Genomic DNA, 27372 nt, shown 5'->3' on the forward strand with positions numbered 1-27372 from the left:
AGAGTGGCTCGGAGAAGTCAACTCTCGGCCTCCCATACTTAAGATTTTTTCAGGTATTGCTTTTGAAATTAAGACTAAAGAGATTATAAGCCATTCAGTCATTTAGTTCTGGTTTGTGCAAACTGATATAAGTTCATGAAAAAGATGTTTCCAGGAAATGGAAATCAGCAATCATGTGAAATATATCCGCATGAGTATGCAGTTCTCTCACAACTATATTAAAAATTAATACAGTTCCACTAATAGAAGTTACAGTTGAAATACCATACGGCCCATTACTGTAAATTAGAAAAGGGCTGAGAGGTTTTGTTGTCATGCATTTTCTTTACAAGCCAAAAGCTTCAGATGAGTCACAAGGCCAAGGACTGTTGAGGTGACGATCGATATGGTGAAAAGTGACAGATTCAACAACAAAAAAAAGGGGACGGTGCGGAAAACAGGCGTGGGACTTCATTCCAGAGGTGTGATCCCTGCCATCTCTGTTGGTAATACCTCAGCGCTCCCAGCGGGCTCTCCATCTGGAGGTGTCAGAGTCGGTGCTGAAGCCAACGCCGCCGAGACAGATGTTCAGCTGGGGGAGAGGAGGAGGATGTTTTTCACCTTCGGATCAGCGTCTCTGCCTTCTGCCGGAGAATGTAGGGCAAAGAAAGGAGAGGGGAAGAAAATGGTTAATGAATGCTCAGATCCTGTATGGTCACAGAAACAATCCCAAACTACACAAACGTGAGGTCTATTGATAGAACCTCTCTCTCCTCAGATATCTTACACATCTTTAGCCGGCCCGCCCCCCCCCCTGCACTTTGTTTGAGGTCAACCCGGTGCTGTTTGTACCCCATGCTGCTTGCAGTTGTTGCAGGCTCTTTTACAAGTCTATTGCCAGGCTCACTTCCTTGGTTTTCTACCAGTTCCTCTGTCGCATGTCACTCTGCAGGGTCCCGGCGCTTCAAAGGGAAACTAGATACAGTATTCATGGGATAATGGGGGGTCGGTCATCTAAGAGATACCACAGAGGAGTCATTTTTATTGGCAGATATCAAACAGCTATTTATCTGTCACATATACAGTACATAGATTTGTATGCTGACAAGACGCAAAGATAAATGGAGCAGTGAAGGAGCATCTGATGAAGTGTAAGAGAGAAATTTCCAGTAAACAGAGCAATATTGACAATACTTATAAAATAACATAACGGACCTCTTCAGGGATAGAACAATAATGTCCATCAATGTCCCTGGTGTTTTATTACCGTCCACAAACCTTTATCAAGACCGAGAAAGGCATTTTATGGCTCATCAAAGAAATACAGCAAAATAAGAAGTCAATGTTTTTTTTTTTGCAGATTAAAGGAACAGTTCACCTAAAAAATCTACTGACCCTCTTACTGATGGAAAGTCAGGTGACGTTTCATAGTCCACAAAACATTTCGGGAGCTTCACAGCAAATCAGAGTTGCAGCATTCTCTACCGAAATCAATGAGGACTTATTTTAAAACATAAAATGGCTAGATACAGCTCGTCTGGCGTAATCAAAGTCTACAGAAGCCTCAAGATCCAAAAATCAATTTAAAAAAAGACGTTATTTACATCCTCCAGCGTGGTCTGACTTGAGCACCCATTTCAGACAGGGTACACGCTAACACTTTAAGCTTAGCGGCTACAGTGAAGTTTTTGGCTTAAAAAAAATGGACTTGGATTATATCAGGAGGCCTCCGATAGTAGCCGATTTGGGATGTACACAACCATTTTGCACAGTTCCATACGCAACTCAAGGTAATGTCATTGCGTACATGAAACAATTTATATTAAAATAAAGGTTAACTTTATATAATACTGCTTTATTCATAAATTACGACCATGATAAGGTTGTTGGTTATAGTATGACATTTTTAATGCATTAGACAGACGATAACTGCAGCTCTGATGAAAGCATGCTGTCTCAGTTTTGGGGAATGTCAGAGGTATTGGCCAATTATTCATCTGTCGACCTCTAGTAAGAAGTGGAGCTGCAAGTAACAATTATTTCATTTATCAGTTAATTTGCAGATTATTTAGTTTGTAGAGCTCAAGAAAAGAATGAAAAATACCTTTCACAATTTCCTAAAACCAAAAAGGTAATGTAATGAAGTGTCTTGTTTTGTCGAACTACCAGTCCAAAATGATAAAGAAGTTCAATTTATTATATTCTGTAGATATTTTTACCAATATTAAGTTAATTCCCACAAATTCTCCTCTGTTTTTGTTCATTGAAGCCTTGAGGAGTAATGCTGCCTACTTATGAATGGCACACTCTCTCCTTCCTTTGTTGTGGCACTGAGGCTCTTTTTAGCCCAGCCTGGGAGATTCTTGACAACCATCCCCCATCCGAGTCAGGCTCTATTGGATCTGGAAGCGCCAGCCGACCTGAAGCCCCAGCCTCCTGGGTCCCCCCTGCGACTGCATCCTTTCCCCACTCCATCAGCATAGTAACTGAGAGAGACAAGTGACTTGGCCAGGGTTAACGTCTTAATACTCCCTGGGATTGCCTCCAGGATCCAAATGGCTACCCCTAATAGTTTTCCTCCTCCGTGTGCCTGTCAGACCGCCATGACTATATGCCCTAAGAAAAACAAGACTAGCTGAGAGGCAGAGTAACGAAGCAGCACAATGAAATAATGAGGGGTGGTGAGGAAGAATAGAGCAGCAGCCATGGAAGCTTTGGTGCAAAGATGCAGGTCGGATGCTGATGTGCCCCTCCGCCTGGATACTTTGCATGGAGAGGCTGTACACTTGAAATTAAACCGGCTTCTTCCTTTAGAGCCCAGGAGGGGGGAAAACCAGAACTCAATCAGTGTCACGTCACATGGTTCAAAGCGGCCAATTCGATGCTGCCAGGAGGCTGAGAAATGCAAGGTGACAGTTCATTTTACCAGTGACAGTGTGTCGGTCTCGCTTGCTGGTTCCCCAGTCAATTCCCAGCGAGCAGTGAAGGTTGAGCGTTGCAGGAGACAGACAGCAGGCTCCCCCCCCTCCTCACCGCCACCACTCTCTCATCGACCCCGCTCTGCTTTGTATTCCAATTAACTGGACAGAGGGAGAGGCGGCAGTGTGCAGGATCACAAGCGCAGGCAGACACATTCTTCTGGCGTCCTTCCAGTCTCTCAATCCCACCACTATCAATAGTGCTGTGCTTCCCTTTTTCCCTTCCTTTCCCTTCCCTTTTCCTCTGTCCTCGGCTTGTGACAAGGGCCAGTTGTTCCAAGGGGATAATTCATAGATTCTTCTTTAACAACTGCCTCTAGGGACAATGTCTCGGTAATGAAAAATAGGTCCCTCTCATACATTCATATGTCACATGTAATAGAGGTATGTAATCGCTCAGTCGAGTCGACGCACGGCGAGCTGTAACTGCTATCCTTAACAGACACCTCAAATAATGCTGAATTAATATTTTGAAATGGCTCATACATCCTAACATAATACAATTTGAATGATTTTATATTCAATGCTCACAGGGCTGACATTGATTTGAGTACAAGCCGAGGTGAGTCAGTCAATACGCAGGCTGACTGAAGGTTGTAGATTTAGCACGACGCATTTGCTCCTCTGTCTTTTGTGTCCTCGATCTATCATCACTTTTTTACCTCCGTTGCCACCAAAGCCCCCCTACACTGACATATGTTTGAGCAATGGGTGGGTTGGGAATACAATGATTCTGAGGAAATCCGAAAAGTAAACTAGCTCTTTTTATCTCCTCGAGCAACACAAACATTTACAACAGACCCTCAAGGATCAGGCCAAACACCTTTTTTTATTATGGGGTTGAATTTGTTTAAATTGGGGTGACATTTGAGCTCCAACCTGAGGTATTTGCTTTTAGAAAAAGTGACACCTATTCTTACAGAGTGATTTACGCCAAACAAATATTAGTAGTATAATCTGTAATTGAGTCCTCTGTTTATATTTCCTTAAAACATTTTTTTTTTTTTACAGAATTAGGAGCAACAATTGATTAGTCGATTAGTTGTCAACTACTAAATTCATCATTGAGAATTTTGATAGATAATACAGAAAAAATAAGGCAAGTGCTGCACTGGGTTAGGAGTAAAAATGGAGTAATGTAGATGTTAATAAATCAGGTGCTCTTTGAGGATAAGGTCAAAGGCTGAGTACTAATAAAATATAAGATAAGATAAGAAAAAACAGTGACTGTTCAGCTTATTATGGCATGGGTAGGCAGTCATGTCAGACTGATCTGAGGCACTCTGATAATGTTGAAAATCATTTATTAATGTAGTGGATACGCCCACGCATTGACTCCTAAGAGTCTTCATCAGGGCACAAATACGCAATAAAAACAGGTGCTTTACATTAGATATTTTGATAATCAATTAATCGTTTTTTGAGAGACAAAAGTTAAACTTCTTTGATTCAGGCTTCTTAAATGTGAATATTTTCTAGTTTTTTACACCTTCATGACAGTAAACTGAATATCTTTGTTGAGAACAAAACAAGACGTTTGACAAAGTTCTTTTGGGGTTGAGCGACATTTTTCACCCTTACCTGACATTTTATAGACCAAATAATTAATCCAAAAATCAAGGAAAGATTAATCAGCAATTAAAATAACCATTAGTTGCAGCCCTAATCAATTAATTTGCAGATCATTTTCTTTATTTATCATTATTAAAACACCAGACAACAGAGACAAATGTTCATCATAATTTCTTAGAGCCAAAGTTCCAAATTTGATGTCATCAATTCTTGTTTTTTTGAATCAACAGTCCCAAATTAAAAAATATTCAATTTACTATGATGTCAAAAAAATCAAAAGCAGCAATTGATTACATTTAAGAAGTTGGAACCATCAGCAACGATCGAAAGTTTGACACTACGGTTGTCAGAAGTATCGATACTATCGACACTTAATTGATACCATATGTTTAAACGATACAATAACTGCATTTGAGAGTATCAAAAGCACCAAAGCTATAAGCCAGCACAGCTGTTGCTGTAACATTATCACAAATGTGTTTGTTGTATGTTATGAATTTTGGACATTTTGAGCACAAACATGCCCCTAAACCACAGCACTTCCTTCCCTGAAATAAAGATAAAGACAAACAGAGCCTGAAAGACAGGCACGGGTGCTTCACTATTTGTCCTTCTGGACTGCAAAAGAGTTTCTGCCTATCTTGAGAATGCATTGTGGTTTGTGTGTGTGTTTGCAGGACAGGATACACACACACAAACACACACACACACACCCTTCATGCCCTGAGGATCCTCCTGACTCTCTCTCCTGGCTCTATCAGATCAGAGAGACCCGCTGTCCCTCCCCACACCGCAATGCAAATGAAAAGGAATGCGCTGATAAAAGGCCAGATCTTAAAGATGAGAGGGCAGAAGGAGGACAGAGGCAGCGAATGCTAAAGGGGGAGAGCCTCTTGGGGAGATGAGAGGTGGCGGAGGAGTCAGTGTTGGTAGTAGCGGGAGATCATAGCCTTGCTCCCCCTCAGCGGCGTTTGATACAGGGCTTTTGTCGCTCTTTCAGCGGTGCATTGTTGGGTGGTGTAATCCCCGTCGGATTACAAAGGGCTTCCCTTTTCATATGGGGCTGACCCAGCAGGCAGGTGGCTGGGGCTCTGTGGAGCTGTCAAGGGGAGGGAACCTCTTTTCCAGGGGAGGGGACCCCAGTTCCTCTTACCTTCACAGGGGCTTTTTGCTGGGAGGCCAGTCAGGCGCAGGTCAACATGGGGACAATCCTGACATGGGATTCAACTCGCCCTGACCCCGTGGCTTCCTGTCGTGAAGTGACAGGGAAGGAGACCATCTTGAGATAGCATTCAACATGAAATACTTAAAATCATTCAAAAATGTACTGAAAGGAAACTGCTGCTGCTTCTGCTGCCGTTTTTCTAATGTGGGTTGTATTTAAAAATGCAACAGAATGGTAATTTTTTCTTCCATTGAAGAAACGAGAATACATGATGATTTACACAATTTGAGATGATTTGTGCATTGGGCCGCAACTAATGTTTAGTATCATTATCAATTAATCTGCTGGTGATTTTCACAACTAATTGATTAAACATTCAGTCTATAAAAATCATCAGCACAATTTCCAAGAGTCCAAAGTGACATCTTCTTTTGTTCAAAACCCCAAAGACCTTTGATGAACGCTCATAAATAACAAAGAGAAGCAGCAAATCCTCACATTTAAGACGCTGGAACCAGCAAATGTTTGAGATTTTTGCTCAAAAACTGACTGAAATTATTATCAGATCATCAAAACAGTTGGCAATTCATTTTCTTTCGACCGACTAGTCGGTTGACAAATTGTTGGAACAAAATTTGTTAATTTTTTTAAAACATAATGTGCTGATTATCCATGGACACATCCTTTTATTTTATTACAATTTAGATATTAATCAAAATGTAACATCAACACCCATTCAGGCCTGTTTATCTGTTAAATACCAATTAATGTTGTGTTTGTGTTGCCTTGGATATGAAATAATCATCTCGTGAGCTTGACTACACACTCCACATATATTTTAAAAGGCAACACAAATATAACGTTAGTCCGACACAGCTTTGATTGATATTATCCGGGGTATTCTGTCGATGTGAGCAGTGTCTGATTGAGCTTTGGTGTCTTGATGGCTTTCCTTGTATTGTTTCAGTAATACAGGATCAATACGGCGATAGACAGACCCACCACTATTTCTATTAGTACGACTACCGATACCTCCTCTACACTAATGTCAACCGTGTGTATAAAAGCCCAGTCCAGGCTGTACCAGTGCTGTTCACCCTCTGCTGGTAATATAAACCATTCATCCGTGCCCTGTCAAATATAGTGAGGGGCCAATTTAGTGATCCTCCATTCAGAGGCTGTCAGAAATATCATAATTACTTTTTGAGCTTGAAAGACCCATCAAAGTGGTGAATACTGTAATTTAAAAGGCAGAAAGTAAGAATTTCTGATACTCAATAAGACATGATGTGCTATTCAGGGTGAAGATAATGTTAATTAACCATTTGAAAATCTGATTTAGTAATAGGGCCTTCACTCATATCTTTTACTGTTGTATGGCCTCGCTAAAACATCAATCTCATCCCTGTGGATATGTATTTTCTTAGTTTTAAACAGTTACAGGATACATTAGAAGAAGTATAAAGTAGCAGAAAAGGGAAATACTGAAGTTAAGTCCCTCATTGCTCTAAATTTTGCTCTAAATTTTGACACATGAATATCCAAATATCAGTTATTGGTCTCTCTGATTTCTAATAATCGGTCTGTTGAATGTTGAACTTTGATTTACAATTTCCCAGCTTCTAAGATGGTACTTTAAGGCAGCATCTATACACCTTCTGTATTAGCTGGTTAACGCTGCGTGTGTACAATACATAAATACACAATTAAAAACTATTTTCTACCTTCGTTGTCGACGTCGTTCAGAAACGTAGTTGATGTGAATAAAAACACTTTCAAATGTTTGTAAAAACATCGTCTATGTTACCGAACATCAGATTTACGATTTTACAACTTCATTGACATATTAAGAGGATAGGGGTACTTGAACGGAGCACCAAAAGTAGTGGAAAAACGTAACGTTGGTGTACATTTAAGTAAAATCGTTTATTAAAACGTATTTCCACCTTCATTGTAACATGAGGTAACTAAATCGTTAATACATTAACTTACTCAGACATAATGTTATCAGTGGAGGAAGGTCTGCTGCCTTCACGGTCAGGTAAAGTCAGCTAAGTTAAACACGTCAGATTAAGTTAGCTAAGCTAGCTAACAGTGCTTTAGCTTCGGGTTAGCTTCACACCAGTGTAGTTAAAACCGATACACTGTGTCTGGATGATAGACGCGTCCAGGTAAGGGAAGCACCTGCTGTCAGGAAACCTAAACTGTGACACAAAATAAGAGAAAAACGGCGCTAAATTACTATTTCCGGGCTAAAGGTCAGCTAGCAGGTTAGCCGCAGTGTGACGCAGCAATAACAAACCAAAAAGTGGGTCAAGTGTGAACTCAGGTCGGTGCTCCAACGAAAAACTCTTTACTTTTAATTAAAATATTAACTGCATGTAAGCTAGGCATTTTCAAATGAATTGTAGTTTTATATTAGCTAGGCCAATGTCATCTGATAATGCCTGTAATGGGGCTCTGTTAAATATTGTTTTAACCACTTTTTGGTGACTTGGGATAATTTATTCAAAACAGCAATTGGCTCTTATTGTTTTCACCACAAAACTACTGGTAAATGCTGTATAAACCACTGTCTGAATCCTTCCATTGTAATAGTGCAAGATTTAACTAGACAGGCAGTAAGGCTAAAAACAAACATAAGTTACTGACCAAAACATCACTTTAAATTAGAGGTATATATCCTTGAACGTGTCCATGTTGGAAGCAGAAAAGGCCAGTTGACTCTTGCACTTAATGTAAAAGTAATGCTGAGTAATTTCTCCAATACAGCAGTGGTGTCCAGTTTGCTTATCTGCTGCTCGCCCCTCTCAGCTGCTGGGTGCAGTGTTAGATTTCAGAGTGATAGAGTGACCCCATAGCTTTTCACTTGCCCCCGCATGTAGCCCTGATCTTAAGGTCTGAATAGCCCTTTTCAATTGAAGAAATTCCAAAGGGGAATCCTATTTTGCTGACAAGTACTTTTCTTTTTTTTTTATAATGTGGTACTGTATTGATCCCTGTGGGGAAATTGTCTGTTTGCTCTTCCCACTTTGCAGGGATGTCAGGCTGCAACAGATCAGCAACAGAGCAGCGTGTCAGGAGCTGGGAGGGACTCACTCTCGTGCTCAAGCTTAAACAGTTCCCACCCTGGAAATGTCCGAGGTATGATTTGTTTTTTTAGCATTATTTACAGCGCATGTAAATGTAACTTGAAATGAAAAATGTTTACACAGGGATACGGTTGGTTGGCAGGCTTTACGAACAACATATTTGCCATTTTATCGTTAGATGAGCATCCATGTACACAATGAAAAGCATAAAAAGAAAGGCAGGGATACATGTATTTTCAGCAGCAGCCATGAGTCATATCCAAAGTTTCAATACAGATGTTATTCAAGTGTTTCAGGTTGCGCACAAACACCTGCGCCTACATAAGATTTGCATATATTCTTACATTTCTTCACATCTCTATCACAAGCAATTTTGCGAGGCTCCAATGCTGCTTAAGGAAGCCAAAGTAAAGAATCACGGCCTCTTCTTCGGCTTCCTTTGCATTCGTGTCTTTGTAGGTCAAACAGGGGTTTTCTCAGTGACAGCCGAACTGTGTCATCTGCCTCGACTGAGAAACCAGAGTGCAGAGGAAGTTGTCATCTGTGCACCTGCTCCACCCCACTATGTGCAAATCTAGATGCATGCACGGAAGTTAGGTTTCAGAACAGGAGGACACAGGTGGTTAGATGCTGTGCCAGTTGGTCTGTGAGTGTATGTGTGTGTGCGCCTGGCTATTGTTACTGTCATAAAGCTGTAACAGTATGACAGAGGCTGTATTTACATAGGTTGGCTTGTGGAGTAAAAAACAAAGTGTGAAGGGTCAGAAAAAGTCTGAAAAGACAGCGAACCAAAGTGTCTCAAGTCGGACGGGTGACAGCCAAGGATGGGGACGATACCGCCCGACATTAGGAGGCTTTTGGATGGTAATGTCGTCATTTTTAACTGTTGATAATGCATGTTTTAATACAGATTTATCTTCAAATCCTGCTAGTAAGTGTAACTGTCAAAGTAGTGAAAGCAGGCATGCTTATCATAACAAAAAAACATTAAAAATGTACAAATTATACAATTCTACTAGTTGTTAACACATAGAGAGTTAAACAAACTTTAAGTGGCAACCTCACAAATTACTTTGTTTTTACTCTTTATGTAATTGTTCAGACACCTACTGTTACTGAGTCGTACAAACAAAAGCAAAAACTAGAACATAAAAGCATCGTATTTCCTCACCCGAGCCTTGTAATGTACTTAACTGTTCCCAACATGGTGGCACCTTGACATTTACTGCATTTGCGTGTGCTGCCAGGCCGTGACGCAGTGTCTTCGGAAGAACATTTGCATGTGTCAGTCCGTTTGTATAATATGGGAGTGAGGACATAAAAGAATTGAATCAGATAAATGATGTGGGCAAACCTGTTCCACAAGCATTGGTGTGGCTTTAGTGGGTAATATTACAAGAATCAAGCTTGTAGTTTTTCAACAACATGGTGAAAGAAAATAGTAATCATTACCACTTTCTTTCTACAAACTTTTGAGAATGTAGGGGTTTACCTTTTATGTTTTTGGATTTTGTTGTCACAGGCAAGTCACACAAAGAGTAGTTTGATGCTTTATGGCCCCGGAGAAGCAGTAAGAAGCTAGTGACTTTGAATTATATGTACAGTACAGGCAGTGCAGACCAAAACATAAAGCTATACTATTTGTAAGCTGAAGCACCGACCTGAGACTTGTTTATGAGAAACTAGGATCTAATTTTAGGACTTGGAGATTAAATATATGTACAGAGAAACAAGTTGTGATGACAACCACAAGGTTGTTGCACATGTTGTTGTGCCCACCTGCTGTATGAGTAAAAAGTGACAACACAGCTTGATTTCAGAGATAAAACAGCACACAACAGTCCTCAAACCTTTCACACTTTTATTTAAGATTTTAGAAAAAAAAGTCATGATGTTTACAATACAGACCATCAGATTTAGGAAGGACAAGTTGAGCTGCAACACCTAATTATAGGATTTTATCTTAGTGCATAATTTGAACAAATGATGCGGGGGTTCGAGACTATGGTCCTGTTGTCCGAGGCATTATAGAAAATGTTTTTGGGGACGAGATTTTTCCTCGGGCCTCCTCCATGACTAAAGGGATTTTTGTATGTATTTATAACTATTTCCAAACAAATGTCAAACAGAATCAAGCAGCAATTATAAGAACTTGTCTTCTCGTACTGTTACTATAGTTACTATCGCTCGGTGGCCACTCAGCAAGAGACCTTTGAAAAATATGACGCACCCTTTTTTTTGCTTGATAATGCTACATTTTGATCAACAAATCATCTGTTATGAAATTGGCAGGAGGAGAGCTAGATAGCTGATAGCTGTTATCAGCTGGTGGGCAACAGAGCTCTACTGTATGTTTGGCAAACTGAGCTAATCAAGCTAACACAGCTAACAGTGCTAGACACAGCAGTGCTATTTACTACTAGATTTTTTTTGTTCAGGGGAAAATGAAGCTTTAAATGGTGAACTGCAGTTTGATGTGACAACAGTTAGTTTAAAGTAAATATATTTGCTTACTGTAAAGTTTAAAGTCAAATGTACCAAAGTACTGATTAAAGTACTTTGCAATGCTAATACTTTTAACTAACATCTATAGATGATAATATCAAAGTAAAAAAACAAAATTTAGATTTTGGGTTGGGTTAAGATGTTTATCAGGATGGTCACAGGACAAAAGTCCATCTGTTCTACCTCTCACAAAACTTAAAAAGCTGATCATATGAAGTATTTGTGTGTCAGGATCAGTATTATTCAGAGTGTTTGAATTCTTCAGAATTTTACCCCCTTGAATAACATGTCATGAATGCCACGCTTACAGTGTCTCTTTTCTGTCCTCTTCAGACTGTGTGATGTTTGTATCAGATATCCTTCAAGATGAGGACCTCAGTGAAAGTGCCCAAGAGACGCGGCAAGTCTTACTGAATAACGTCAGGGTCGTCATCAGAAGGTAGGATTTCACCTCTAGAAGCAGCATCAAATCAGTCAGTACGTTTCCATGCACACTTAAGCCGAGCTACGGTCATAGCTTGATAAGGCCCTTTAATTGGACTACTGCCATTGTCCCAGTATAGAAGCACCAGGAGAGAATCGATTTATTGACGGAAGTATGTCTGACTCCACCACGGTAGGTGGCGATGTGAACCGTTTCAGCTAGTTGCTACTGGACCTTCATCCAGGTTGCCCTGTTATGTCACATACCAAACAAGTTAAGAAGCAGCAAACGGACTGCACAGCGAACGGTGAAAACATGGATGAGTTTTCGGCGCTGTACACTACATGATATATAATGTATTAATACTTTCGTCGTCGTCTTCTTCTTTTGATTTTCCCGGCTTCCTGCTATGGATTTATGCCTTGGACGACTTCACTGGGTGAATGCCCAGCGCGGGGACTGTGGTGCATGCGCAGAACACTGAGGCCAGTTTCGGGTCCGACTACGGGTCCGGCTTCAGTCGCACTAACACAATGGTCTGACTTTTCTAACATCATGTAAACGCACTGAGTGTTTAGCAAGAGACAAAGGAAGCTGCTTTACTAGCCAAGTTTCACAATGTAATTTCATGACACCATTATCTGACTTTTGCTGTTAATACCACAGAAGAACTTTAATTGTTGCTGTAATTGCTTTAAACACAGTTTGCAAAATTACATTTGAAAGAGCTCATTTGGTCTAATGATGTCACCTTCAAGACTTCATTCTTGCTTTTATTTATCGTTATTAAAAGTTTTTTAAAGATCTCATAGAATAATCTGTTTTGATCAGGATAATTTAATCTTTCATCATGCGTTCCAAGCACCCAAAAGAACTGAAACTCTTGCATGAAATGTGATTAGTGTGCTGCGGAAACAACTCTGCTGGTGTTGCCTGCTGCACTGCATGCTCTGTTAAAGAAAACCTGTGGTTTTGTGGTCTGTGCAGGAAGCAATTACTGAATTTTACAGGCAATACTGGAGCTGAGTTGTCTGAAAAATGAAAGCACAAAAAACTTTTCAATTGAGTACAAAAGATTTTGATGCATGCTTATTTTGGTTTTACAGAAACCCTCAAGAATTCCTCTTTCGATGTAAGTTAAACAACCCTCAACAATCTCTATCATCAAAGTATCACATTCTACTGTATCCACAGAGTTGTTTTAGCTCACTAACATTTGCTGTATCTCTCTCTATGTCACATACATCCACACTTTCATGAACACATACGCACACTCAGCGGACTACAGGGAAGAAGACGGTTCTGATGACAACCGCAGTTCTAGTCTGGGTCGCTCTGTCCAATCAGACGACGCCTCATTAGCCTCTGACAACCAGGATGATGGAGCCCCTGAGTGTGAGTTAAACATTATAGTCCTGATTCTGATTTCCTGTGTGTGTGTGCATGTGTGAGAGTGTGATTTCACGCATTTGCGCAGTGCAGAGACCTGAGCTCACAAAGGCCTTCACAAGATCACTTCAAAAAAAGGAAAGAAATTGAATTTGGCAGTAGAAATATAGCCCAGATCACAATATGGCCAAAAATGCAATTTGGCCAAGTGAACGGTAACACTTGTGCTGTTGTGCTGCAGAGATGCCCTGGCCTGCACATCCTGCTCCCTAGATGTAAATGAACATGTTTGTTTGGTACAGACCCCAACAAATGTCACATTTTTTCAGTAAAAATGAAAATTGTGACGGAAAAATGATCATTCCAACTAGTCAAAACATATCGCAACCATAATATCTGTCAAAATAATCGGTACATAGCGCACGTAGCTTTAAGCTCATGCCATCTCTTTTGAACAAGGACAATGGAGCGAAATTTGAGCCATGATAATGAAACTTTCACATCTATATTATCTGTGTGAACATGTGTTTCTGCTGAAAGGCTACAGCGTGCGAGGAATTCTGCACCGACAAAGGAAAAAGGTAAAAAGGAGGAGTCGGTGTCACAGGAGACAATGCAGTATTCCTCTGAGAGAACCAAACAAATGCAGTTTTCTTTTACACACCACCTTCATCAGCCCCACTGGCACACCTACACCTCACACAGGAAGCACAGTTGGACCCTTTTACACTATATTGTTGCTTGCTGTCTTAATTTGAAAAAACAGATGTGAAATCCCCCCCCCCTCTCTTTGCTGGCCTCCTACCTCGCTGCCTGGCTCCGGTGACATCAGTGACTCCTCCCTCCTCTCCCTCCTGGCCAGTGGGCAGGTAGGCTGCTGGAGTGAAGGAGGCTGGTGGTTCACAAAGGCCCGATTGGGGACCTAGAGCTCCCTCCAGTGGCGGATCCTCCTCTCCTGATCTCCTCCCTCGAGCTGTGGACTGTGGGGAGGCACGGAGGCGGCCCACACAGAGAGGAGGCTCTGTAGCTGCAGGCTAATGCAGTGATTGATTGACCCCGAGCCCCTCTATTCTTTCACAACCGGGTTTGAAATACAACACTGTACCTGAGGGGCCATGTGTGTTCCATCCCTCTCTCCCTTTATCAATCTTTCTCTCTATCTTCCTTTTTCAGACTTGCCCTCCCTCCCGTTCAGACTTTTTGTATTTGTGACTCTACGCGCCAGCTAATAGCCCTTGACGTGACATGCCGCAGGTGGGCATTATTGACTCGGCTGCCTCAGGTGCCCATCCTCTACCCGGCGCCTTGTAAAGCTGGAATCATGTGGAATTTCCCAGTAAGAAGAAAGAACGTGTTGTCACCATTTTAATGCCAGCTGGATTTAGTCAAAAACGATCTCCTTATTTGGAAACGGCTTAATGAACTCTTCCGTCCTCTGCCCACGGAAGAGTAACTGCCGTCTTTCTCTACAACTTTGGAAAAATAGAGTGAACAAATCACGGCAGATGGTGGGAAGACAAGACCACAAGACAATGATAATTCATTTTTTGGAATTGTTCATTTCAGAATAAACAAGGCGAGATTTCCTTGGGGAAACAAACAAAATCAAACTATAAAAACGCTTAAAAATTTCCCTTACGGCTATAATGGTAACACGCCCAACTACAAACTACGCCGTCTGTTACCGTGGAAGCGATAGTTGTTAGAGCTCGACGCCATTGCTGGTGTTAAATGTGAGAAACTGCCAATTATGCAGCACCACCAGAATCTTTTTTTTCTTTCATTTGCATTTCTGCTTTGAATATCGACAGCTAACGTCCCTCAACTACACTTTAAAAAAAACAGACGTTTTATTGTCAGATCAATAATCATAACATTTGATTCTGCTAGAAAAATCTGTGTGTTTTTATTGCTGAGAGACGGCGGCCGTGTTAGCGTAGTGAATGGCCTGTGTCCTCACTGAAAGGGCATGTGGAGTTCATAGTTCATTCTCTGTTCACTGCCAGTTGAAAGAAATGGCTCACGCGTTTCTGCTGGGCGGTCTGTTTCAATGGAAGAGGGAGTGTTTGTGGAAAATAATGGCGTGACCACTTAATGAAATCAGTGACATTTTTGGAGGAACAATCCTCCACGGTGACGATTTGGGTTTATTTAAATTTTATTTTTACCTTCGTGACAAAGAGAAATTATAATTCTGTGATGTGCATTTAACGTGAAGGTAGAATATTGAGTTTTTTCTCTTTTAGCTTAATTTGATCATTTTATTTGCGCCTACTGTACACAATAGAGACTTTGTGACTTGGAGAATGTATTATCCGTGGTAATCGACTGCCTGCCTTTGCTGCTCTCTGTTCCCTAACCAGAGAGTGAGTGAGTGTGAAGTCGATGGCTGCTTTTACACGCAGGAGGAGCCTGTGCCGTTTGATTAGATGCGGTGGCCTGTTGTCTTCAGCGGACTGGGTGACACCAGATTTGTAATGGCTGACAGGAACAGATGGAGCCTCCATTGTTAGCCTGGGTGTCTGCATGGTAATGTGAACTGAGTTTCACCCGCCGACCGCACCGGTGACCTGACCGCGCCTGCAGCCTCACCCCAGCCTCGTCTGCCCCCTTTAACACCCTACATCACCCCCTTTCTTGCTCTTTCTGTGCTATTTGGGGCTCGCACACATTTTCAGGATATTTCTCCATCACACACTCTCTGCCATTCCAGTACATTTTTGCATACATAAACAAATACATGCATGAAATTTCTCCCTCTGGTGTGTAGAATCTCCTTCTCCACACACACATGCATGCAGACACACACACACAGACACAAATAGACCCTAGGAGACAGCCGGAGATGTGGGGCTTTTAGCCCTGTCATGCTGTTTGCAGGTCAAGTTTACGAAGTTGAAATGGCCTGTTTGTTTTTCTTGGATTGGGGGAGCACTGCTGGGCGCTCGGGGATGTTTGCTGGGAAGCTGCGGCGATGACAGAGCACTGCAGAAAGAGCTTTGTTTCAGGAGGCGTGCAGGAGAGGTGACGCCTTTGATACGTCTCCGTCTTCTTCTTTGTGATCGTAATGATGCTATTATGATGAGCCATATAGTCTGTGTTTGCTCAGGTGTGGATGTTGGCCCTAAAGAATTTATCCAAAGACATAGCTGTGCGTGTTATTTTCTGCCTTCCTCATATCATTTTGTGATTGTTTATTTATGGAACCTTTTATCTTATTAGATCCTAAATACAGTATGATGATTTACTGTATATAATTTGGCATGTGTTATCTAATCCTTGATATTTATATGATATGTCTTGGAGAGAAGGGATAAAGATAGGGCTGCAACCAGAAATTATTTTCATTGTCGACGAATCTGTCGATTATTCTCTAGATTAATTGATTAGTTGTTTGGTCTATAAATATCAGAAAATGGTGAAAAATGTTGATCAGTGTTTTCCAAACCCCAAGATGACATCCTCAAATGTCTTGTTTTGTTCACAACCCAAAGATATTCAGTTTACTGTCATAGAGGAGGAAAGAAACCAGAAAATATTACATAAATATATGTAAGATGCTGGAATCAGATCATTTTTATCTTTTTTTTTCTTACTGAATTAAATCAACAGTCGACAACTTATCTATTAATCCATCTTATTGGAGATATATGTCCAGTAGGCCTGCATCTTACGATTATTTGGGGAATGTATTTATTATTTGGTCTATAAAATGTCTAAAAATATTGAGAAATATCGGTTTTCTAAAGCCAAAGCTGATTTATTTTATTTTTTTTGTTATGATGATGAACTATTTTAAGTTTACAGTGAGATTAGACAAGGAAAAGCTGCATATCCTCACAATATAGAAGCTGGAGCTAGGGGATGTTTTGCATTTCAGCTTGAAAAATATCTTACACGTTAAATAAATTATTAGTTTTAGCATGTGTGTTCTGTTGTGTAGGCCTATTTAAAGAATGCAGGAATGTGACTCCTGTCAGTGATTACTGAGCCGGACCAATTTCATAAACCAATTACTTGCAACAGAATGCAGTAGGATAACCAATTTGAAGTTATGTCTTGCTGTTGCCTATTTCTCATTTGAATATGAGGAGCCAGCGCACAGTAACAACATTATCACTCGGCGGTGGCAAATAGAATATTAAATCTGAATTTTGTCATTTTGGCTGAAGCTTGAAAACGCTATATGAAGTGAAGTGCTTTTTGAAGGTGCACGCTCGGGTCTGTTGACGGGTCAAATAGGAAAAAAATGATGACAGCTGATGGATTGATGCTCCTTTAGGGGGTTAATCAGCAAAGTTAAACTGGCCCTTGCCTGTGTTTCAAGTCAAGTTATGTAGGGATGCAACTAAATATCATTGTCGTTTAATCAGTAGATTATTTTCTTGATTAATCGATTAGTTGTTTGGTGTATAAGATACTAAAAAAGTGAAAAATGTTTATCAGTGATTCCCAAAGATGACGTCCTCAAATGTTTTGTTTCATCCACAAGTTAAAGGTATTCAGTTTACTGTCATAGAGGAGTAAAGAAACCAGAAAATATTCATATGCTAGAAGCTGGAATCAGAGAATTTTGACTTTTCTTTTCTCAGAAAAATAGTTAGGAATTAATTTAGGAGTTGACAACAAATTGATTAATCTTTTCAGCTCTAAAATTAAATCAAGTTTCTGAGCTGCTTCACATTTTCAGAACAAGAGACACAGACAAAAGAAATTGAAATTAAACAACCTCCTTCGTAGCTTTTTTCCCAGTTTGTTTCTGCAGCACCTGGACAGTATTTTGGGTCTGCATAGATGACCTCCTCGCAGGTTTGTCAGCCTGTGGTCGTGCTGTCTGCCCACATACTGAACTTTCAACCTTTGGCCTCTTGCTTGGCCAACCTGTGACCTGTCTGCACTCGGTCCAGAGTTGTGTGAATGATTGGCCTTCCTGTCACAGAACGCCCATCGGTCACAAAGTTTCTTTGGACTCTCTGATAGCCACCTACTGTATCTATCCGTCAGAATATCTGCCAGGAGATTAATTCCTCACTGCATTCGTCGGCGTATGGATTTTGTGACATTAAGATAGCGGCTGCTAGTTTGCGAGGAAGCGAGGGATATGTTAATGACCTCCACTCTTCCTCATTCTCCTTCACTCTCCTTTCCTCTCCTCTCTGCCTGTGTGCTTTTCTAGAAACACACACACGCATTACGAGGCAGGAGCAGGCTCTGTGCATCGCTGCGACTGCTTGCCACCAGGGTTCAAAAGTTCACACTATTCCCCTAGGGCTACTGTGCTGCTGCAGATGCTGATAGTCTTTTCTTTCTCTCTCTCCCTCTCTCTCTCTCTCCGGCTGCCTTTCTCTCTCTCTCTCCCTCGCTGTTTACACTATTAATCTTGTACACTCTCTCTCACACACTCACTCACACTGCCTGGCAAGAAGAGAGCGGCTTGAAGGGGGGATTTGGACGTATTTAACCGAAGGGCATCCATCACTCTCATCTCCGGCTTCACCCCCACCAAAAAGCCACACCGTGTAGTTTTTGCATCCTCCTGGTTGTAAGCCCTCTGATGCAGCTCTCCCCTCATTTGCTTTGTTTTATTGTTGCATTGCATATAATTACATCCCTCCGCTGCCTCTGGTGTAGCGCCGTGTTGAAACCCAGGGAAAACAGGCGAAGGTAAATGTGCAGCAGTCCATCTGTAGAGAGGCACATAGGCAGAATGCAAAGTGGGAAGCTGGGGCAGGGTGGCTCCTAATCTCCCCCAGAGCTGTCAATGTCACAGACAAATAGCAAAACTATCAGATGCGGCGGGTTCACCCAGAGGTTAGCGTTCCCAGGTACCTCCTGCATTCACTCCCTCTCTTTCTCCCCCTGCCTTGCAAATGAGAATTTGATTTTGCCCTCCACTGGAATCCATTTCTGGAGATGAATGAAGTTTCAATGCCAAGCCCAGGTGGCCCCGCTGATTTCTTAGGGAAATAAATGGAGATGGGAGAGATGTGTTGGCCTGTACACAGACAGTGACACGACGGCTCCCAGTGCCTCTGGGATCCCTCTGTTTAATTGTTGCTGTAATGTAGCACTTTAAGGTCATTAACATGCCCTTGTGGAGTTATTCGTGGATGTTGGGGATGCATCCCTCTTTACGCTGGGATCTCCGCACGGCTGGAAGAAGTCAGCACTGTGTGTGTGTGCCAAGTGGGACAGAGCCGCCGAAGGCTTGTATACTGTTTGAAGATTGTTATCTACATTGGATATTTTTACCTTGGATTCATAGTAGCCAATGCTGTAAGTTAGCTTATCTAAAGGACATGGAATCAGAAACCAGTCGATTAAGAAAATGATTTATAGTAAAGGCTATATTGTCCAATATGAAAACTGTCTTTAGTTGTATTTAAACAAAACATACAACACAGACAATAACTTAAAATATAAATTCCCAACAGCATTGATGTCAGTAAAAGTGACAACATTTTTTAAAAATACCAGGCTCAAATAAACAACATATTTAAAAATCAATAATTTTAATTGTGACTCTGGTGGCGTAAATAAAGATTGTGGGCAAACAATAAAAAAAAAAAGTTCATTAAATAATCATCATCCTTGCTGTTTTATATTGCATTATAGTTTTCTATGAGTTCATTTGTATATGAAACGCAGTTTGAAATGACTTCTGCAGCAGTTACTGTCATAGAGGTGGATTTACCGCTTTCCTCTGAATGAAGCACTGCGAAATTGGTTTATTTATATATTTTCTGGTTTATTTACATATTTATTTTTAAACAAATTAAGAAACGATTAGAAAAAAATGTTTTAAAAGTTCTTTTTGTTATTTTAAAAAAGTTGAACATTGAAAAATCCTTTTATGTACAGTTGTTATTTTATAATTATTTTACATGCCTGTAAATGTGAACAGGTCATATACAATAATTATACTAAATTTCAAGTAAGTTGTATACTGGCACAGCACTTAGACAATTTATTTGATTTAATCTGTTTCAAAATAATCAATATTTCCTTTGGCAAAAAGTAAAAACAAGCAAAAGAAGAACTGCAACATGTTCTTTTTTCGAAAAGGCGAAATTAAGTAATCATTCGTCCATTATTCATATTTTTTGAATGAATGTGTGAAGGTAAACCTGCTTAAAAATATAATCAATTCATCACAAAAATTATTTGTAGGTCTTCTGCAAATTTTATAAATGAAATTTTGGAAAAAAAGGAAAACTTATTGTGGCATTTAATGAGAAAACTTACCAATAAACAGTAATCTTTTCATGATTTATGAATAGGAACTATTGTTTTGAATTATATGAATCCCAATAATAAAAAAAAAAATCCATCATTTGGTCCACTGAAAATAATTTAAATAAATATACGCTTAATTTTAAGCGAGGCCAGCTGTATCAGATTTAAGCAACACGCTGATTTCAGTCAGCGTTTGGCCTTATTTTCCTCGACAGAATACATTTTCTGTAACACCTGTTGCCTTTGGACTTGCTGTTGATTTATGACAGGAGTCAAAGAATTATGCCCTCATATAATTGTTTATTGGCGCAATATGTTAACAGCAGTGACTATAAAATAAGAGCAATTATATATAAAGGTAATAGGCATGAGATACTGCTCAGAAAGCACAGTGCAATAACACGGCTCCCACCAACGTATTTACTTACCGTTATTGCTAAAATCATATTTTAAACGTTTTTAGTGGAAATAACAGAAGCATTTTAAAGTTGCAATAACTGTACGTTCAGAGGGCGAGTGTGTTGATTTTCTCTGAGTGTTCGTCCCTCCAGGCTCAGTCGTTGAGTCCGTTATATCACATTTTTATCACAGATATGCAGGCTCTCCTGTGGGCCTGAACTCCTCCATTGTTGGTATTTATATTCTTACTACTGTTTTCTTTTTTTTCCTTTTTTTTGGTCTGTGTCAGTGAAGCAGCTGAAAACCATCCCCAGCGATTAGAGGATCATTGTATCTGCAGTTAAGCATTTGAATAGTGGTAGTAAATCTAGAAAAGGGAAATTCAGGGTCGCTGTATACGCTGCTTATGGCTGCCCAGGGGGAAGCCGATGTCACATAGTAAATTTAGCCCCTTAGTGTCTTTAGAGTGGCCGGCCGGAGATGTAGGAAAAGAGCAAAACGGAGCCTAGAATGACTTGACATCTATTCCTGCGTAAAAGCACAGTTTTATTTTTTTTTGGTTCACAAATTGCATCAAGTGTAACAGACTAACTCAGACAATAAAAGAGAGAAACACCAGATATTTCTGCCTTGCTTTAAAGTTGCAATATAACTGAATTTCCAGATATTTAAGAAAACCAAAACTGTGATATAAATCACATTAAAGTTTTTATTCTGTTGTAAAGCTTTTATCTCAGAGACAGAGATTTGTTCTTTAACCTGATTGACATCCTTGATTCAAAAAAAAAAAAAAAATCCTTAATCACTCCTGCATAAATTCCCACTCCCATTAAACATTATTAGACAACGATACAGGCATGATGCAGCCTGATATAATGCACTGCATGTTTTCTTTGGTTCAAACGCATGCATTAGGAGGTTCTAAACACGGTTTATGTATCGATGACTGAAGTCCTAATCAAATCAAGGGGAGGAGAGGAGGGCAGGGAAGACATTCTGCCCTTAACCTCAGTGCCTCTCAGTCTCTCTCCTCCCTTTTGACGGCCGCCTCGCTGGAGGGACGCACAGCAGAGGCCTTCTACTGTAATGAGGAAAAATGTATCAATTTAGCTCGGCCTGCGCGCAGATTGAGCGCCGGGTGGGTGAAGGTGCACCGAGTGAATCCTTTTTCCTAATCAAGGACAGTATCGAAGAGGATTGCGGTCTCGCTCGCTTCGTCTGTAGAGTCAGCAGCATTCCTCCCTGCAGCCCCCCTCAGGGCCGGGGAGCCTCTCTCTGCCTTCTGTTTCACCTCATCAGCAGAGTTCACACGAGGGTCAGGTCCTGCCCCCTGATGCTGCATTCAATGCAATACCTCTTGTATCGAAAGGCACTGTGAGAGCCCCCGTGCTCAAGGACTAAGCACAGGAGAAAGACAACATATGATAACTTGCTGATTTTGATTCCTACCTGTGCTGTTAGAGGGGGGTCACCTCTTCTACACGCTCCTAAATACAGTAGATGTATTAATCTCATAAAGTGGCCAGTGTTAACTGATATATTTCCCCGTTGATACCTTGCAATATGTTGCAGTTTCTGTTGTTCCTCTTGTTTAAAAAATAAGATTCTCTCAATCTTTAGTTAGTCTGTTTATTTGTTTAGCTAAAATTTACATTAGCTAACAGTAGGGTGATGTAAATCTGACAGATTTAGGGAAAAAATCTCAGGCAGGCTGATGTGAAGAATTTAAAGAAATACACAAATTTCACAAAGCATGCACATTCAAATTAGTTAAATACTACGTGCTGGACAGAAGAACATGTGAAAAATAGAAAAATAAAGTCTGCACTCTGGATCATGCTCCCAAGAACAGTTTTTACCACTGTGTGATGTCTCTTTTTCAAACATCAGAATTAAAAGGAACAAACAAACAAGCACAACATAAAGCGGATGAGTTGAAATAATCTGTTGAATTGATAATTCAATAGAAACCATTACTTAGCAAACATTTTGATTAAACAGTTGCTGTTAAGGCATTTTTTAAATGCAAATATACCAAAAATTCACTAATTTCAGCTCCTCAAATTAGTTTTTAATAGTTTTGATGGTTTATTATAACAGTAAATAAGCGGTTTGTACGTCTCAATTTGGGAATAAGGAATCACTGATGTGTATTTTTTACTATTTTAAGATGACAATGACGATAATGAAGATGATCGTTTTTTGGAGCCCAAAAAATCAGAGAATAAATCGTAGAATACATTGTGAACGTTAAAGAAACCCAGTAAAAGCTGTTACTGAACAGACACATAACACATAACTTCACAACAACAGATGATACTTGAAAATATAAATGACTACAAATATACAGTAAATATACAGCATAACCCTACAAGCACAAAATAATACGGAAATATAGACTTGTCAAGTAAATACGCAGGACACACACACACACACACACACACACACACACACACACACACACACACACACACACACACACACACACACAAGCACATAAGACGATCAATATTGAAAGACACTCCTTGTATGTCTCATACATCTGCATGATTTTAAATAGGATATGTTTATGCACAAAATTTCAGAACATTAAAAAGTGCCACAGAATAGGAAAAGAAGAAAGAAAGAAAGAAAAAGGCCATTTTTTAAAAATGTTATCCTATTAAAAGGCTTTTTCTCCGTGTCACTGGCTAACTGAGATGTTTCTATAGCTGGAAATACAATCCTGTTTCCTGCCTCTGGAAGTACATGTTCCCCTGCTGAGTCTGAACCCTGCCTCTGCTGTCGCACCCCTCTGCCTGCCTCCCGTCTCACAGAAAAGATGCTAAAGCGGCTGCTCGCTCCATCTTCTGTAGCACCATCAACATCTCGGGCGCATTTTTGTGTTTTCATAACATCTTTGTTGCATTATGACCACCGTTAGATCTAATGTAACGTATTAGTCCTCCCACCAAACCATTTCCCTTCATTTTGATTCACTCTCTATCCAGCCTTTGATTGACTTTCAGCCTAAGTAAAGTGGATTTTAATGAGAGAATACATTAACTCCCTCTGGTCATGCTAACATAAATCAGCCTTTTCTTGCGGGATCAACTGCTGAGCTCATAACACCATGCTGAGAGAGTGTGAATAACCAAATGAGAGATTGCGGCTGTGGCAAACCGCTGGCAGCTCAGATGCATTGTTGTGTATCCCCCCCATGAGTTTAAAACAAGTTCAGGAAGGCAACAGAACGGAGCACTTATCAGCACACAGGTCAGCTTGCTTATGGAAATGTTCTTTTGTCAGGATCAATTAAACACATATCTCAGGTCAATTTTCTATTGATTATTTCCTTCCATTTGGAAACGGGGTGACTCATATCTTTTCCTGCTGATGACCACTGAGAGCAGTTAGATTCAGTTAGCGTGGCGCGCGGCAACTCCTCACCTTGATTTACAAAACACATGACGAGGCTCTAAGATCACATCTATCTGCTTCTCTTTGTTGGTAATTGCACTCAGCTAAATAGGTTATGCTGAAATATCAATAAATTGCCATCAAATTAATGTCAATACCAAAGCTGTGGATGGTGCTAATTAAAACGCAAAAGGGATGAAAATGAAGTCATGGCATTGCCCTGAATAATTGATAACGCAATTTATGATTTTTATGAAAGAGTGCCGTCTGTCTGCGATTTTTGATGAGGCCTTAATTAGATGCATTAATGTGTCTCTCTGTGCCTGTAGTCATGCTCAAAACTCAAACACCATGATGGTTGTTGGGGTTCTTTAACGTCCTAAATTACACACTTTCAAATAACATTACCTCTGAACATCCACTTAAAATTGCATGGGTCCCAAAGAGGTGTTAGTGTGTAATTTTCATTAAAGGAGGCATTGTTAACTCAGGACCAATCACATCCTGCTTTTGTTTAGGGTGGGATCGGGCAGCATTAAGCAGTGTGATGCGTTTACGTTGTGCTGCTACCCTGTGGAAGAATCTAGAACTGTTGTGTGCATGTTTCTTGTCACTTAAATAAAGTGTTCACCCAGAAATGAAAATTCAATCAATGTCTCCTCCCCCCGATGGAAAGTCGGGTGAAGTTTCGTAGTCCGCAAAACATTTCTGGAGCTTCACAGCAAAACAGTGTTGCAGCATTCTCCTTAACGAAGTAGATGGGAACTTGTTTTCATAGATACCAACTATCTTAATATGCCTGATTTATTTTTTTGTAATCAAGATTAATGCATTATTCCCTGAGAAATTAACAAAGATGTAAAAAAAAAGGCAAAAATGTCTGGATCTGTCCCTTTATCCGGATCCGTACCAAAAGTAAATGGAGTCTATTCTGGGCCGAAACCCATCCTCCATCCAAGTTTCGTGGAAATACGTTCAGTAGTTTTTGTGTAATCCTGCTGACAAACCAACCAACCAACCACAAATGGTCATGGGGGAAAACATAACCTCCTTGGCTGAGGTAATTAAAAAACGGTAAAAAAGACAAAAATAAAAAAACATACAAAAACAGCTTGTCCGGTGTAATCCAGGTCTCTGGAGGCCCTAAGGTCCCAAATTGATTTGAAGAGATGTTATTTACGCTCGTGATGCGCACTCAGGCTGAAGCACCCACTTCAGACGTGGAATGCGCTAATGTTTTTAGCTTAGCAGCTACAGTGAAGAATTTGGCTTAAAAAGGGTGTAAATAATGTCTTTTAAAATCAATTTGGGATCTTGGGTTTTTTTTGTTGTTGTTTTTTTAAGTTTTAAGCAAGTCCCCAGCTACCTCAGTTGTTTAGGACGTTAATACTACAATGCTAGTTAATTAAACGTAGCTGCATTCACTAGTTGGCACTAGAAAAATTAGTCGGTTAATATTATTTTTTAATTTTTTGTAATTACATATTGACATAATTTGCCCTGAAATGTCACGTCTTCCTGTGCGTTTCATTATACTTTAAACTTAGGTTCAATAGGCATTTTATTTTTCTGACAGTGTTTAACCCTATAGATTAAATTGGGCTCATTTTGGACTGTTTTCTGAATATTTTCGTAATTTTAGATTTGTTGACTATAGGGATGCAACAAATGGTTATTTTTTATTATCGATTAATCCATCAATTATTTTCTCGATTAACAGATTAGTTTAGTTTAGTTTTAGTCTAAAAAATGTCAGAAAATTGTGAAAAATGTCTAGATTGCATCTTCAAATGTCTCGTTTTGCCCACAACCCAAAGATATTCAGTTTACTGTCATAGAGGAGAAAAGAAACCGGGAAATATTCACATTTAAGAAGCTGGAATCAGAGAATTTTTACTTTTAACAGATTAACTGAATATCAAAAGAGTTGCCAGTTAATTTAATTGTTGGCAACTCCTTGATTAATCATTAATCTTGAAGCTCTCGTCAGAAAGTCTGAACTTCCATTAAATGTCAGGTAAATTAATTGTTAGGAACATCACTAATTTGCACCCACTCAGTTGTGCCTGTGTTTGAGATTCATACAAACGAGGACAGTCAAGTGAGGTCAGGTCACCCAGCGTTAAAGTGTTAAACACGCATGAATGTGTAATGTTTATTGACTCAAGCAGATCAGAGTGATCCCGTGTTGATTTTGTACCTCCTCATCTATTAGCCAGGCTCGACCTTTGAGATAAATGAAGAGCGAGGGAAGCAGACGGATGAGGGGATTAGAAGTGGGCCGCAACAGGGAAGCAGGCCCGGAAAAAAAATGGACGGACTGCCGGCGGATAGATGAGGTGGGGGGAGCATAATGACCGCTGTTTGTTATGATGTACTGAATCAGGTTCTCTTTGACAAAACAGTCCTTAGCACCTCTGTATTTATAGTGTCACCGGTCAGTCCATCCACAAAGGCAGGCTGATGATATGTGAGCGTGTTAGTGCAGTGAGGTGTCTGGGGCTCTGCCCGGGAATGACCCGCTCATCCGTCAGGCCCACGAGCTGAAGCAGTGCCGGGTTATCGGATCACAGACCGGATTGTTGTGAGCTTAAATCTCTGGAATGTTAGCCAAGCAAAAAGCCAATATCAGCTTTATTTGCTCTCTAGATCAAAGTTATTCAGACTGAGGTCACTGAGAATCGACTGGAAACTTTCAGAGAGAGCGTCGCATGGTTGGATCGGGCATCCTTTTCATGTTGCCGATTTTTATGAATGAGAAAGAGGCTCCCATTTTGTCTAATGTTGGGGGATGCTCTTTGTTTAAACCAGAGGACCCAGTTGTGGGATGACATGTTTGGTTTTTCCCAGCAGTTAAGCAGGTCCTTTCTGAGAGGGATGGACTCCAGGCATTCCCCTGAATGGGGTGTCACACTGACTAGTGTAAATGGTCTTTAAATTGTTCCTGTGTTTCAGACTAAAAAAGCGGTTCCTGCTCTCCCTTTGCTTTTTTTCCTGCAAGGCTAATGCCTGTTGACTAATGAATTTGGCGGAAGCTCGGCTTTGTTTTTGACACATGGAAAAGCCAGGTACTCTTGTTGAGGCGCAGGGCGGAAGTCCACCCTTGAGGCCGACCTGGGGTCAACTTCACAAGTTTCCCACTAATGGATGAAGGCTAGAAAATAGGTCAAATTTGTAGATTTCTTGTTAGATCTTCAAAACTAACTCCAACATGGAACAGCTGGTTTAAAGCTG

General features: G+C 40.3%; 1 protein-coding gene and 1 long non-coding RNA gene across 3 annotated transcripts in view; one reads left to right on the top strand and one right to left on the bottom strand.

Annotated features, from left to right (window-relative positions):
* Window positions 1-135: 135 nt before the first annotated feature.
* Window positions 136-7864, bottom strand: LOC141015586 (uncharacterized). The gene is made up of 3 exons (XR_012180561.1): window positions 7687-7864; window positions 5683-5778; window positions 136-623 (listed from the first exon to the last, which is right to left on the bottom strand). It is a non-coding gene; the product is annotated as an uncharacterized lncRNA (long non-coding RNA).
* Window positions 7595-27372, top strand: part of skap1 (src kinase associated phosphoprotein 1) — a 42410-nt gene continuing 22632 nt past the window's right edge. Inside the window, exons 1-5 of one of the 2 annotated variants that reach the window (XM_073489715.1) lie at window positions 7595-7657; window positions 8733-8838; window positions 11625-11730; window positions 12822-12847; window positions 12994-13110. In XM_073489715.1, the coding sequence (XP_073345816.1) occupies window positions 11633-11730; window positions 12822-12847; window positions 12994-13110 (241 nt within the window). In that variant the 5' untranslated portion in view covers window positions 7595-7657; window positions 8733-8838; window positions 11625-11632. Of the gene's footprint in view, window positions 7658-8732; window positions 8839-9388; window positions 9651-11624; window positions 11731-12821; window positions 12848-12993; window positions 13111-27372 lie in introns of those variants that run through there. The other variant, XM_073489714.1, reaches the window with a different exon arrangement.

This window comes from Pagrus major, chromosome 20 (assembly GCF_040436345.1).
Source record: "Pagrus major chromosome 20, Pma_NU_1.0".
In the NCBI taxonomy this organism is placed as follows: Eukaryota; Metazoa; Chordata; class Actinopteri; order Spariformes; family Sparidae; genus Pagrus; species Pagrus major.